The sequence below is a fragment of the Cricetulus griseus genome, chromosome 2, assembly GCF_003668045.3.
Source record: "Cricetulus griseus strain 17A/GY chromosome 2, alternate assembly CriGri-PICRH-1.0, whole genome shotgun sequence".
Classification (NCBI taxonomy): Eukaryota; Metazoa; Chordata; class Mammalia; order Rodentia; family Cricetidae; genus Cricetulus; species Cricetulus griseus.
This window is the reverse complement of record NC_048595.1, coordinates 193,725,435-193,738,819: the sequence shown is the minus strand read 5'-3', so window position 1 is coordinate 193,738,819 and position 13,385 is coordinate 193,725,435. Positions and strand designations below refer to the sequence as shown.

The window sequence follows — 13,385 nt, the reverse complement described above, 5'->3', positions numbered from 1 at the left end:
TGGTTAGTGCTCAGGAGAAATTTTAGGTGTGCTATTTATAATAGACTTCATTATGACTAAACATCATTTTTGATTATTGTTCTTGACTGAAAGGGGCCTGAAATAAGTTTCTTTGGTATCTAGTGTCTGTTCTTTAGGGAAATAAATTGCATAATAACAGGGGTGGAGAATGTGGCTGAGTGACAAATGTATAGGTACTTGGACTCACACATATAGATCCACTTATAAATACAGCTCAGAGAACATCATCTGCAGTGTTGAACTCCATTAGAATTTCTGTTTTCTGAGACCTTGACATCCTCACTAACATGAAGCCAGCAGGCACCATTCTGCTTTTGATCAGCCTGGCCTATTTGTTCCTCTATGCAGGTGAGTCCAAATCCATGCAGTGTATTTCTGGACCAGACTGGCTGCTGAAATGAGTTGGATTACAATGTTGTTTTTTATGATGATTGATGATAACAATAATGAATAATACACTAAACCTTGTTTCAGTAAAATTTTAGTACATAAATGAGCTATTTCAATTTTTACTACAGTGCTCTGCTTTAGACACTTTTTTCACTTCCAAAAGTAGTTTCACTATCTAGGATGAGAAGACTAGTTTTAGATTTTGAAGACTCCTGCATTCTAATTTGACAATTTTAGGCCATTTGTGTTGCCGTCTGAGGGCCACCACGAGAGACATCTGGTTAGAATTACACTTCCATCTTTAGGGAAACTTTGATATAGAAATTAGAAATTCTCCTTAAACATCTTCTTTAAGAAATCCTTATCTGTTTTGTTTTGGGGTGTGTGTGTGTGTGTGTGTGTGTGTGTGTGTGTGTGTGTTTTGTCTTCTTGAAACCAGGTCTAATTATGCAGGCCTTGTTGGCTTGTCACTTGGCTACATAGATCAGGATTTGAATTTTCAGTGATCCACCTGTTTCTACAGCTGTGTCTGGAAATATAAGCATGTTCAATCATGAAGAGACTTCCTTAGCTTTAAAAGTAGGATTGTTTCATGACTTGATATATGTAAGGTTTCATATAGTACTTAAATGTATAATTCCCCCAGTAGAAGAGGGATATGCGAAATGGAAATGTGATAAATTACAATTATCCATATTGCAATTATTTAAAATTTATTTTGCAGTTTTTGTTATATCACTATGCATTCATCAAAAGCTTTCAATTCATAGATTTTCAGTTCCCTTTTAGTAAATATATACCTATTCAACAAAGAACAGCTCAAAACTTTACCTTCCTTTCTCCACAGAGAGGCTGGTTATAAGAGAAATCCCAAAGTGGAAAATGTGATTGCATAAAAGTACATAGAAGACAAACATAGGCAGAGCAATGTTGCCCCAACCATGTGTAATGCAGCCTGCCTCTGGCACTTCCATGTGGTTAACAAGCTGTGTGTCTCAGTGTAGTTCTCCATCGGCAAAGCAAAAGGGATGCAACAGAAGACTATTATAGCTAGCTGCAAGTGGAAAATACAATTGTCAAATGTGATTTACCAGCGTCTCTTCTTTCACTGCAGATGCTGTGAGCCAAGGAAGCTTTCAGGTATGTGCCTCTCGTCCTTCCTCTAGCCATTCTACCCCAGCAAGCTGCACCACAATGTTCAGAGAAGAGATGGAAGGAAGTGAATAAACTGCTAACCGAAAGTGCTGCAATTTTAGGGGTTTTGTTCTGTTTTCAATGAATTTTCATTTTCATAACAAAAAGATAAATTGCTTCAAGGAATTTTGAGGTATGTAAGGCTATTTTGTCATTCCATAAGAAATAAAAATTTAAAAATACTTCATTTGATTTATAGGCTTTTTGCAGAAACTTTGAGAAGAAACTGGGTACAGATGAAAAAACATGCCCAAAGCTCAACAAACCAGTGTGTGGCACTGATGGAAAAACTTACCAAAACCGCTGTGAATTCTGCCGAACAGCCATGTAAGCAAATGGATGCTGCTAACACCATGATGTCCTTAGTTGGGTCCAGCGGAGTAGACGTCCATGAATTGAATTACTTAATAATAATTTATTAGTCTATTAAGGTTAATTTCATATGAAATAATGTAATATGATTATCTGACAATCTTAGATCTAGAAAAGCAATCTTTGCCCACTTTAGGCAGCCTAGAATTAGCCCATTTCTACTGTACTTGATCTCTGAACATCGTATCTTTTCTTTCAGGGAAAGAAGTTTTGGAAAACTTGGTTTCAAACATGAAGGGAAATGCTGAAACCTCTAACACAATGCTGGGTGCACCTTTGGCTTGATTTTTACACTCCGATGTGTATTCTCTGCTGCCCAGTCTCCATGGCAAGGTGCTTGCCACCAGTTATTATGCAGTTATTATGCAAAATTTTAATAAAGTTATCTCAGTAACATTTATAAACCAATGCTTTGTTTCAGATAATGAAAGCACCTCTACTTGAACTATTATGTGATTCAATAAGAAACTTGAAAACCAAACACAATATTACAAAACTTACCAGACCCAGAACTGCCCAGTCCATACTGTTTTTTACTAGCTATGCAGAGGGTCTTAATAAAATAAAATTGGACCCATGAAGTAAATATATGTATCTGACACAATGATACATTGTGAATAGTGTTTTTTCCTAAAAAATATGTTGAGTTGTATAAGGTCTCAATTTAAGCATTGAGGTCAAAACAATAAAAGAAGGACAAAATACTGGTCATTCTGACTGTGTCCTGGAACAGTTGAAGTCTCTACATTACTTGTCTCTGGATGTATCACATGTACCATAGAAAATATAATTTCTGTATATGCAAAACTGTGAGAAGTTTTAAAAGAATCGATCCACCCACGTGCTGTGGATGTTTCAACATAGAGAAATGGACAAGATAAGCACTTTCAGTCACTGTAAAGACAGGTACATATTAACATTAAAGCATGCATTTGATATGCTTTTGCTTTAAAATTCCAATGAAAGTATTATTCCATTTACTATTTCTAGAAATAATTGCCCAGTGCCTATAATACGCCAGATATCATTGCAGTAAAAAGTAAAGACAAGATTCCTACTTTGAAGAAACTTATAACTTATGTAGACAAGACCATGAGTTAGATACATTTTCAGCTATTAAAAACTTTAAAAGGAAACAAAATAGAGGAATGTAATAGATATAATTGGAAGAGTGGTGGAGGCAAGATTGCTTGAAACTGATTCTTTGGAGCAGATCTTGAAGAATGGAGAAATAGAGAGAGGGTCTTTCAAGTAGAGAAAATAACAAATACAAAACAAAGGTGAGTCAAACAAGATGGGCAAGATTACATGAGTGGGGACAGCCACACAAAATCTGAAGCAATGTTCTGTTACAGGAAACTATTGATATATACTAAGAAAACAATTCACAGAAGGCGTGTTGTTTTAGGGATGATACAAAAAAAATTTTCTGAGTTAAGAATAATGGGAAGTTTAGAGAAAGGATAGTTTTGAAGTCTGAAATTGAGCAAGTGTATTAATAAAATGCAAACTTGGTACTTCCCTATTACACAGATAAGCACACTGCTTCTGAAGAAAAAGTTCTCACTGCACAACAAACAAGTCAGAAGTGGCCTAGGGATGTTTCTTTAGTCAAGATACCTTAAACACGCATACATGAATATGTATGTACACGTGTGTATACACACACATGCATGTATATGTACACATATGTGTACACCTGCATTTTCTTACTTTCAGTTAGATATTTAAGTTAGTATTTAAGATTTCAGTTAGTATTTAAGATTTGTAAAAAAGGTCAGATAAAAATCTGGATTTCTAGAAATTGTAGATATGAAACTGTAGCTCTGAAATTTCTAGATACGAGAAGATCCAGTCACACAATCATCTAATTATTTGACATCCAACAACTGATTGACTTTGGCCCCTTTTGGTAAAGTCACTTCCAATGCGTCCAGATCAGCCTGATTCTTGTTCCTAGTTACTGAATGCAGATGATAAAGTTGTATTCCTTTCTTTAATGGTCTCATTCAATATCTTTGGTTTTAGAAATTTACACTCTGGGGCTAGAGAGATGGCTCAGATGTTAAGAGAACTGGCTGCTCTTCCAGAGGTCCTGAGTTAACTCCCAGAAATCACATGGTGGCTCACAACCATCTATCATGAGATCTGGTGCCCTCTTCTGGCAAGCAGGCATACATATAGGAAGAATACTTTACATAATAAATTAATTAAAAAACATCAGCAATAAATTATTTTTCAAAAAGGAAAAGAAGTTTACACTCTAGAGTATAAGATCAATTCATCAGTGCATAACAGCTTCCTCCTAGAATCAATGTTTTCCACTTTATCACTTACACTAAGTGGGAACACTCTGTTATAAAAACACAAACACATCATGGTATCCTGACCAGCATAAAAAATACTACAGAACACAAATGTAAAGACAGTGGATCATATCATTTTACTTGGCTTCCAGTATCTACTTTCAAATATCATCTCCACTTATCTCTCTTTTTTTTTTAATTCAAGTTAGGGAATAGGCTTGTTTGACATGTAAGTCCCTTCTCCCTCTCCCTCTCCTCACCCCCATCCCTCCTCCCCCACCCCATCCACCCACCACTCCCCAGGCAGGGTAAGGCTCTCAACAGGGGCTCTACAAAGTCCACCAAATCTTCCTGTGCTGGGCCTGGGCCCTTGCCCACGTGTCCAGGGACAGAGTGTATCCCTTCATGTGGGATGGGCTCTCACAGTCCCTTTTTACACCAGGGAAAAATGCTAATCCACTTCCAGAGGCTCCCTGGAGTGCCTCCTTATTGGCATCCGTATTAAGGGGGCTGAATCAGTCTTGTACTGGCCTCCCAGATAGCATCTGGGGTCGATTGCTCTCCCTTGTTCAGGCCAACTGTTTCTGTGGGTTTCTCCAACCTGGTACCGACCCCTTCGATCTTCATTCCTCCCTCTCTTCAACTAAATTCCAGATTTCAGCTCAGTGTATTTCTGTCTCTGCTTCCATCAGCCACTGGATGAGGGTTCTAGGATGGCATAAAGAGTAGTCATCAATCTCATTTTAGAGGAAGGGCTTTTAGGTTATCCTCTCCTCCATTGCCTGGATTGTCAGATTGTGTCATCCTTGTAGGTCTCTGGAGAACTCCCTAGATCCAGATCTCTTCTCGGACCTATAGTGGCTCCCTCTCATATGGTATCTCTCATCCTGCTCTCTCTCCTCTATTCTTCCTCCTACTCAATATCTCTGCTCCTCCATTTCCTATCTTCTACTCCTCTTCTTCTGCTCTTATTGTGGCAATACCCTCTCCCCTGCCCTCATGCTCCCAATTAGTTCAGGAGTTCTTGAACTAGTTCACTTCCCATTCCTGGGGTCCATTTATCACATAGAGTCCTTCATGTTTCCTAGTTTCTTTGGTGAAGAGGATTGTAGGCTGGTAATCCTTTGCTCTATGTTTAAAATTCATATATGAGTGAGTACATACCATGTTTGTCTTTTTGTGACTGGGTTACCTCACTCAGGAAGGTTTCTTCTAGTTCCATCCATTTGCCTGAAAATTTCAAGATTCCATTGCTTTTTTCTGCTGAGTAGTACTCCATTGTATAAATGTACCACATTTTCTCTATCTATTCTTCAGCTGAGGGTCATCTATGTTGCTTCCAGGTTCTGGCTATTACAAACAATGCTGCTATGAACATGGTTGAACATATGTCCTTGTTGTATGAACATGCACTATTTGGGTATATACCCAAGAGAGGAATGGCTGGATCTTGAGTAGACTGATTCCCATTTTTCTGAGCAACCGCCATACTGATTTCCAGAGTGGTCTTACAAGTTCACACTCCCACCAGCAATGGAGGAGTGTTCCTTCTTCTCCACATCCTCTCCAGCATAGGTTGTCATTAGTATTTTTGATTTTAGCCATTCTGACAGGTGTGAGGTGGTATCTCAGAGTTGTTTTGATTTGCATTTCTCTGTTAAATAGGATTTTGAGCAGTTTCTTAAGTGTCTTTCAGCCATTTCAGATTCCTCTGTTGAAAATTCTGTTTAGTTCTGCACCCCACTTTTTAATTTCATTGTTTGGTGTTTTGGTGGCTAGCTTCTTGAGTTCCTTGTATATTTTGGAAATCAGCCCTCTGTCAGATGTGCGGTGGGTGAAGATCTTTTCCCATTCTGTGGGTGGTCGTTTTGTCTTACTGACTGTGTCCTTTGCCTTACAGAAGCTTCTCAGTTTCAGGAGGTCCCATTAATTAATTGCAGACCTCAGTGTCTGTGTTTCTGGCGTGATGTTCAGGAATCGTTCTCCTGTGCCAATATGTTCAAGGGTAATTCCCACTTCCTCTTCTAGAATATTCAGTGTGGCTGGATTTATGGAGAGATCTTTGATCCATTTGCACTTAAGTTTCGTGCATGGTGACAGGTATGGATCTATCTGCAATCTTCTGCATGTCCGAATCCAATTGTGCCAGCACCATTTGTATAGTTAAACAAAAATTTCGCAACAATCCCCTGAAGGCTTCATTCTGTGCTCTGAATTAAAAACACAAAACAAAATTTGAGGCTAGAATCCTCATTGTTGGAAGCATAGCACTAAGGTCCTTGTGCCCACAGTTTTCCAGAGAAACTAGGAATGTTAACCATTGGAAAGATGAAAAACCCGTTCTTCCATCCAGAAATCTGAGACTTGGAAATTGTTGGCTTCCTGATGATCTGCATTATCTGTTGGGCCATGCCTTAGCAATCTCTTACAACCAAGGCCAGAGGTGGCTAGTAATCTAAATGCCAGTGATAGCCAGAGGCTCCCCAAGCTCCCATAACCAGGACCAGAGGTGGCTAATAGTCCAAATGACCTCTGTGCTACCTGCATGACAGTTACCAGGCCAGATCCTTAGGCTCTTAAACTAGTGCAGGTTGTGTATCTCTAGATCCTGTCTTCCTGGGGGAAATGACATGTATAACATGAATAATAAAAACCCAGAGACAAATATTGGGGTTCAAGCTGAAGATAAGAAAAGCAAAGCCATCAAGCTCTTATCTCTACCTCAGACCAAAATGGGTGACCTGTCTCCACAAACCTTCAGAGACAAATGCTTCCCTGCCTGGAAACTAAATCTCACATGAGACCCTTTGCTTCTTCCTTTTATGCCTCTCTAGTGCTGGGATTAAAGGTGTGTGAGTGCTGTTACTCTCATGTAGCCCTGGGTAGCGTTGAACTCACAGAGATCCACCTGCCTGTCTCCTAAGTTCTAGGATTAAAGGTGTGTATCAGCATTGCCTGGCTCTGTGGCTGTGGCTAGCTTTGCCTTTCGATCTCCAGTGGACTTATTAGATCATAAATAATTTATCACCACAGACATGTACCCTGAAGTTCAGTGTAACTTCACTTCCTTGTGCAATGGGGATTTATTACACCAGAAAACTTATTCCTAAGTATGCTAGGCTTAAATTCATTGAGAATAAACCATTTGTTATTAGACTCCCGAAAGTCTGATCCAGGTTGACGGAATCAATATGCACTTTTCATTTTTATCTCTTCATGGGGTTCACTTTCCTGTATGACATCTGCAGAGATCCCCTCACCTCACAAGAAAGAGAGAGAACATGTAGCATCTGTCTTCCTGGGCCTGAGTTACCTCAACATAATTTTTGAAATTCCATCAGTTACCTCCAAATTTTATTATTTCATTTTTCTTGACTGCTGAGTAACATTCCAAAGTGTGTATTATGTACATATATATGCACATGCACACACACACACACACACACACACACACACTATCTATCTATCTATCTATCTATCTCATATATATATTATATACATGTATGTATATGTATATAATATATATATGAGAGAGATAGAGATTGTTTCTTATCCCTTCACTTATAGATTTCTGTGTTGACTCCATTCTCTAGATATTGTAAATGGAGTGTCAATGAACATTAATATGCAAGTCTCTATAGTAGGATATAAAATCTCGGGTTATGTTCAGGACTGGTATAACGTGGCATGCTTTTCTTAGTAACCTTGGTTGGACTTCTGTGGTTCTGACAACACACTGTATATAGCTGTAAGGTTTTAAATGTGTGATCTATTTACAAAAGGCTGTTAGTCTAGTTTGAACTTGCTCTGAGGTGAAAATGAGCTAATTGTGTACAGTTACTATGAGCAAAAGAGCAAGGCTGGCTGTTAAGTGTCCACAGTACTCGTGGGACAAATAGATCCAGTTATGAAGCATGTCCCAGGATATATTCTATATATCAAAACTATACAAACTAAATGAAATGTCATCTTCAGACCACCCACCAATGTATGTGCCCAGTAATTAATTAACATATTGTTGGGTTTTGGGGGTGAGCCCTACTATAGAAAGGGAGCTTTATGTCTTCACAGAGAATGAAGTCAAGGATAGTGACTATTCAGAAAGCAAATTTTCCACTGCCCTGGGTGTTGGTCTCCTCCCTTGGAATGTGTGATCCAGGTGGGCTAGCTTTGTGATTTGTCAGCTGAGTTATCACTGCATAATCCTATGGACTACAGCATGAAGCATCATAAGACTTTATACCAAAACCTACCATTCCTCCATACCCACTGCCTCCTATTGCAAGGAAAGCAACAACAGCTCAGATTTCAGGAAAGGATAGTGGACTCATGTTCTGTAAAGAATAGAGATATGTAAGGATGTGTCAATGATTTTTGGAGCACAGTTCTAAAGATATTCTCTTTCTTCAAAATATAAATCTAATTATGAGGGGATATTATATAGAATATGATTGGAATCAAGGCTTAAGTAACAAGGTAACAAAAAATAAAAACCTAATGATTGTGTGATTTAATTTCTCTTAAATATGAAATTGGGACTAAAGTCAAAACCCGTTATCGACTTATCCTTAAAGGGGTAAATGGAGAAGAATTTGGGGGTTAGAAAGAGATTAAACTTTATTTCATAGCCTAGAATTTACAGACATGTACACCAAAAGATCTTCATGCAATAGAAGTCTTGGGAAAAAGTCAATAAATGTCTATTATAACCAGCTTACTTCATGACTGTTTTAATTACACACTATTTTGTATTTTATTGGTGTCTCCTTGTTTCATGTGGTTTCAACTAAAATGAAGTCAGCAAGGTCATGTGTCTACTATCCTCCAATGCTAATATTAACAGAATAGCATTGGCTAACATGAGTGGAACATGGGTGTGTGTGTGTCAGGTAAATGTGTAACACCAATAAATAATAATGAAATTTAATGAAAATGAACGTTAGTTTGCGTTGAAACTTTGTGTACTGAATGAAGAAATGGATGACCACAGCAGAGAAGCTGTCTGAAGCAATGTCTCAATCATGCCTTCAGAGCTATGCATACTGAAACTGCTACCTTGTGTGGAGTGGGAAATTGTGTAAATTTATTAATCAATGAATCAACTAAGGAATGACAAGGGTCCTTGATGCTGAGAGATTATTTAGTAGATAGCCTTTAGCCTTTCTGGATACTATTGTTAATAAGATCGGTTAACCAACTGCCGAGCCTTTCTCTGACAAGTTTGGCAACACGGTGCTGATTTTAACAGGGATTGTGTCTCTTATAAGATAAAAATTATACTTCAAAGACGAGAGTAAATGTTCTACATATCTGTCCAGACTCAGCAAAACATACTGTATATGTATCAGAATAATCTAAGGAATGTGATGGAGGACATTTTTTCTCTTCTATGTGCAAATTCTTAGAACTATTTCCAGGGTCACAACAAATAAGATTGACATATGTTTTTGTCTCCTTGAAGAAAACAAGTAAAATCAAAAAACAGAAATTACTAGAGAATTCAAAGCTTCTCCACTTTGGGGTGCATTGTAAATGGTTTGATATTAAACCAAATAATCTGGATTTGGATAGCCAATTGCAGAAACCAAAACTGCAAGGAACATACTTTGCCTTTTGAAATATGTTTCAAAGCACTTTTGATTCCTAGTTCCTTTGGTGAAGAGGATTGTAGGCTAGTAATCCCTTGTTTTATGTCTAAAATTCGTATATGAGTGAGTACATACCATGTTTGTCTTTTTGTGACTGGGTTACCTCACTCAGGATGGTTTCTTCTAGTTCCATCTATTTGCCTGAAAATTTCAAGATTCCATTGTTTTTTGTTGTTGTTGTTGTTTTTATAGCTGAGTAGTACTCTATTATGTAAATGTACCACATTTTCTGCATCCATTCCTCAGTTGAAGGGCATCTAGGTTGCTTCCAGGTTCTGACTATTACAAACAACGCTGCTATGAACATGATTGAGCCTATGTCCTTGTTGTATGAATGTGCATTATTTGGGTATATGCCCAAGAGAGGAATTGCTGGATCTTGAGGTAGACTGATTTCCATTTTCCTGAGCAACAGCCATACTGATTTCCAGAGTGGTCTTACAAGTTTGCACTCCCATCAGCAATGAAGGAGTGTTCCTTTTTCTCCTCATTCTCTACAGCATAGATTGTCATTGGTGTTTTTGATTTTAGCCATTCTGGCCGGTGTAAGATGGTACCTCAGAGTGGTTTTGAGCTGCATTTCTCTAATGGCTAAGGATTTTGAGTACTTTCTTAAATGTCTTTCAGCCATTTTAGATTCTCTATTTAGTTCTGTGCCCCACTTCTTAATTTCATTGATTTGAGTTTTGGTGGCTAGCTTCCTGAGTTCACTGAAGGACTCTAAGAGAAAAATGCATGGTCCCCGGAGAATGGGAAGGGCCAGGATCTTCTGAGCTAATTGGGAGCATGAGGGTAGGGGAGCGGGAGTTGGCAGAATGTGAGGAGGAGAAGAGGAGGGGAAAGGAGGAAATGGAGGAGCAGCAAGGTTGAGTTGGGGGAAGAATAGAGGAGAGCAGGATGAGAGATATCATAACAGAGGGAGCCATTATAGGTCCGAGGAGAGATCTGGCACTGGGGAGATTTCCAGAGATCTACAAGGATGATACCAACTAACAATCTAGGCAATGGTGGAGAGGCTACCCTAAATGCCCTTCCCCTATAATGAGACTGATGACTACTTTGTATGCCATCCTAGAACTCTCATCCAGTGGCTGATGGAAGCAGAGGCAGACACCCACAGCTATACACTGAAATGAACTCTGGAATTGAGTTGCAGAGAGGGAGAAATTAAGATCTAGGGGTTCGGGACCAGGCTGGTGAATCCCACAGAGACAGCTGACCTGAAGGGGGTGGAGCACATGGACCCCAGACTGCTGTCTGGAAGGCCATCAGGGGACGATCCAGACTCCTGAAAGTGGATGTCAACGAGGAGGCCTCAGCACCCTATGGGGCCTCTAGTAGTGGATCAGTATTTTTCTCTGGTGTAAGAAGGTACTTCGAGAGCCCACCCCATGTGAAGGGATGCTCTCTCGCCCTGGACCCATCAGAGAGGGCCTAGGCCCGGGCCAGGATGGTGTTGTGGAATTTGGGGAGCCCCCATGGAGGGCCCTACCCTCCATGAGGATCAGGGGGAATGGGTGAGGGATTAGGGGGTGGGGGGAGAAGGAGAAGGGATTGACATGTGAAATTATAATTTTGTAAAAATTAAATAAATAAACAGAAAAAAAACACTTTTGAAAAAGCCACACAAATGCTGTGAGTGACATAGTACCAAAAGGCAGCTTTTCTCTACTCCAGCTTTGCCTCATTTCATCCACAGAACAGGCTGGTGAGCACATGCTGGTGGATTCCAAGTACCAGAAACCCTTTAAGTTGATACAATTAATTCTATATAATTAGGATTTGAAATTATTATTGGTAGCAGGGAATTGTGTTTTCTATTCTCTCACCTCCAGAATAAATCTACTTTAATCCCAACTCTAACTCATTTTATAGATGAAGGGTAAAGAGAAATTCAGAATAACCATAAAGATGCTACAAAACAAAGCTATTCCCTTTCTAAACCACATCTAAGAATCGAGAGAAATGCAATCCCTTGGATGATTCCTTATCATGATTTCAGACAGGATACTACAACAGTAGTTGCATTTTGTGTGAACAGTTGCATCCAAATCACTTAGTGCTATCCCATGCTTTTTTCCAACCACAGGGTAATTGACATATCTAAACAGCATGCATATTAATAAGCAGTATCCTATACTTACTAAGTCAGGACATTATAATGATAGTTAGAATCACTTGATATTCCCCTTTGTTTTCCCAGATTTTGTTTCAACACCATAGTTAGAAGTGTTGCTTCTTTCATGGAATAGTTGTTCTTGGGGTACCTATGCTTCATTTCACTATAGGGGGATTTGTGATGAGTTTCCTTCAATGTTACAGACAACAGAAGCACACCTATACACATACACCACAAACACATCACATACATCACACCACACATATACATACATACATCATATCTACACACAGAGACACACACTTGAACACACAGTCACCACACACACACACACACACACACACACACACACACACACACCTTCTAATTCCATCCCATTTAGTGTTACTTATATATGTATGTGTTTAGGACTGAACATTTAGGATTAGATCACCTATGAGGTGGTTGTTCCTGGAGGACACTAATTCTTCCCCTCTTAACAGCTATTTAATTTCACATGGCTCTTAATCTTGGCATTGGGCTTTGTGAGATTTCCCCCATCCACATTGCCATATCTACTGTTTGGGTTTTTTTTTCTGTGTAGGAAACAGTGATGCTGAGTTTCATGGCTGTAACTCCATGCTCTGTACAGAAGACACAATTTCACAGCAAACTTCTTGCTCCACTGGCTCTTAAGATCTTCCCATACACTCTTGATAATGTCCCCTGAGCTTCAGGTATAAGGATTGTCTTATAGACATATAAATTGGAGTTGGGAAACCCATGATCAATTCTTTTCTGCATTCTCACTAGTTGCAAGTTTCTGTGATATTCTGCAGTTGCTAAAGAATGAAACTTCTTTGATGAGAATAAGAACCTACATCATGTCATTTGATGTCTACATGTCACATTATCAAAGGCATGTTTTGGGCATGCTCTAAATAATTTGAATTTCTTACAAGAAGCCTCCAAACTTGAAGACAATATGTCAGTGTATTGTAATGCTAAGTTTAAGATTAAGCAACTTGCCAAGGTTGTTTTCACATGAACTTCTGTTTGGTGTTACAACTTGAGAAGAAAAGGCCAGTGTAATGTTATTCCTCCAACATGAATACTATAGTCTCTTGCTAACTCATAAAAACCCATTACATGTCATCATTCCCCTCTGAATGCATTCATTACTTACTAATGACCAATACTTGATGCATTTTACATGTTTTTAATATATAATTTGAGGTAAATTATTGGTATATAATTGAGTTGAAGGAAAATGCCTTGAAGGTATCCATCATGGACATACAAACTTGTTGAATGAACAGCAACAATAAGCTATCCCCTAATAATAGCTGACAATAA

The 13,385-nt window shown here is 38.8% G+C and overlaps 1 protein-coding gene across 1 annotated transcript; it reads left to right on the top strand.

Annotated features, from left to right (window-relative positions):
* The first annotated feature begins 308 nt into the window (after window positions 1–308).
* Window positions 309–2,225, top strand: LOC100757183 (serine protease inhibitor Kazal-type 12). Its single transcript, XM_027400827.2, has 4 exons — window positions 309–369; window positions 1,526–1,551; window positions 1,805–1,932; window positions 2,177–2,225. Exons 1-4 carry the CDS (start codon window positions 309–311, stop codon window positions 2,223–2,225), a joined length of 264 nt encoding a protein of 87 aa, XP_027256628.1.
* Window positions 2,226–13,385: the final 11,160 nt, after the last annotated feature.

Coding starts and splice junctions, on each gene's coding strand:
- LOC100757183 (XM_027400827.2), top strand. CDS start 309: ATGAAGCCAGCAGGCACCATTCTGCTTTTGATCAGCCTGGCCTATTTG. Junction 370..1,525: donor CTATTTGTTCCTCTATGCAG/GTGAGTCCAAAT, acceptor CTTTCACTGCAG/ATGCTGTGAGCCAAGGAAGC. Junction 1,933..2,176: donor GAATTCTGCCGAACAGCCAT/GTAAGCAAATGG, acceptor CTTTTCTTTCAG/GGAAAGAAGTTTTGGAAAAC.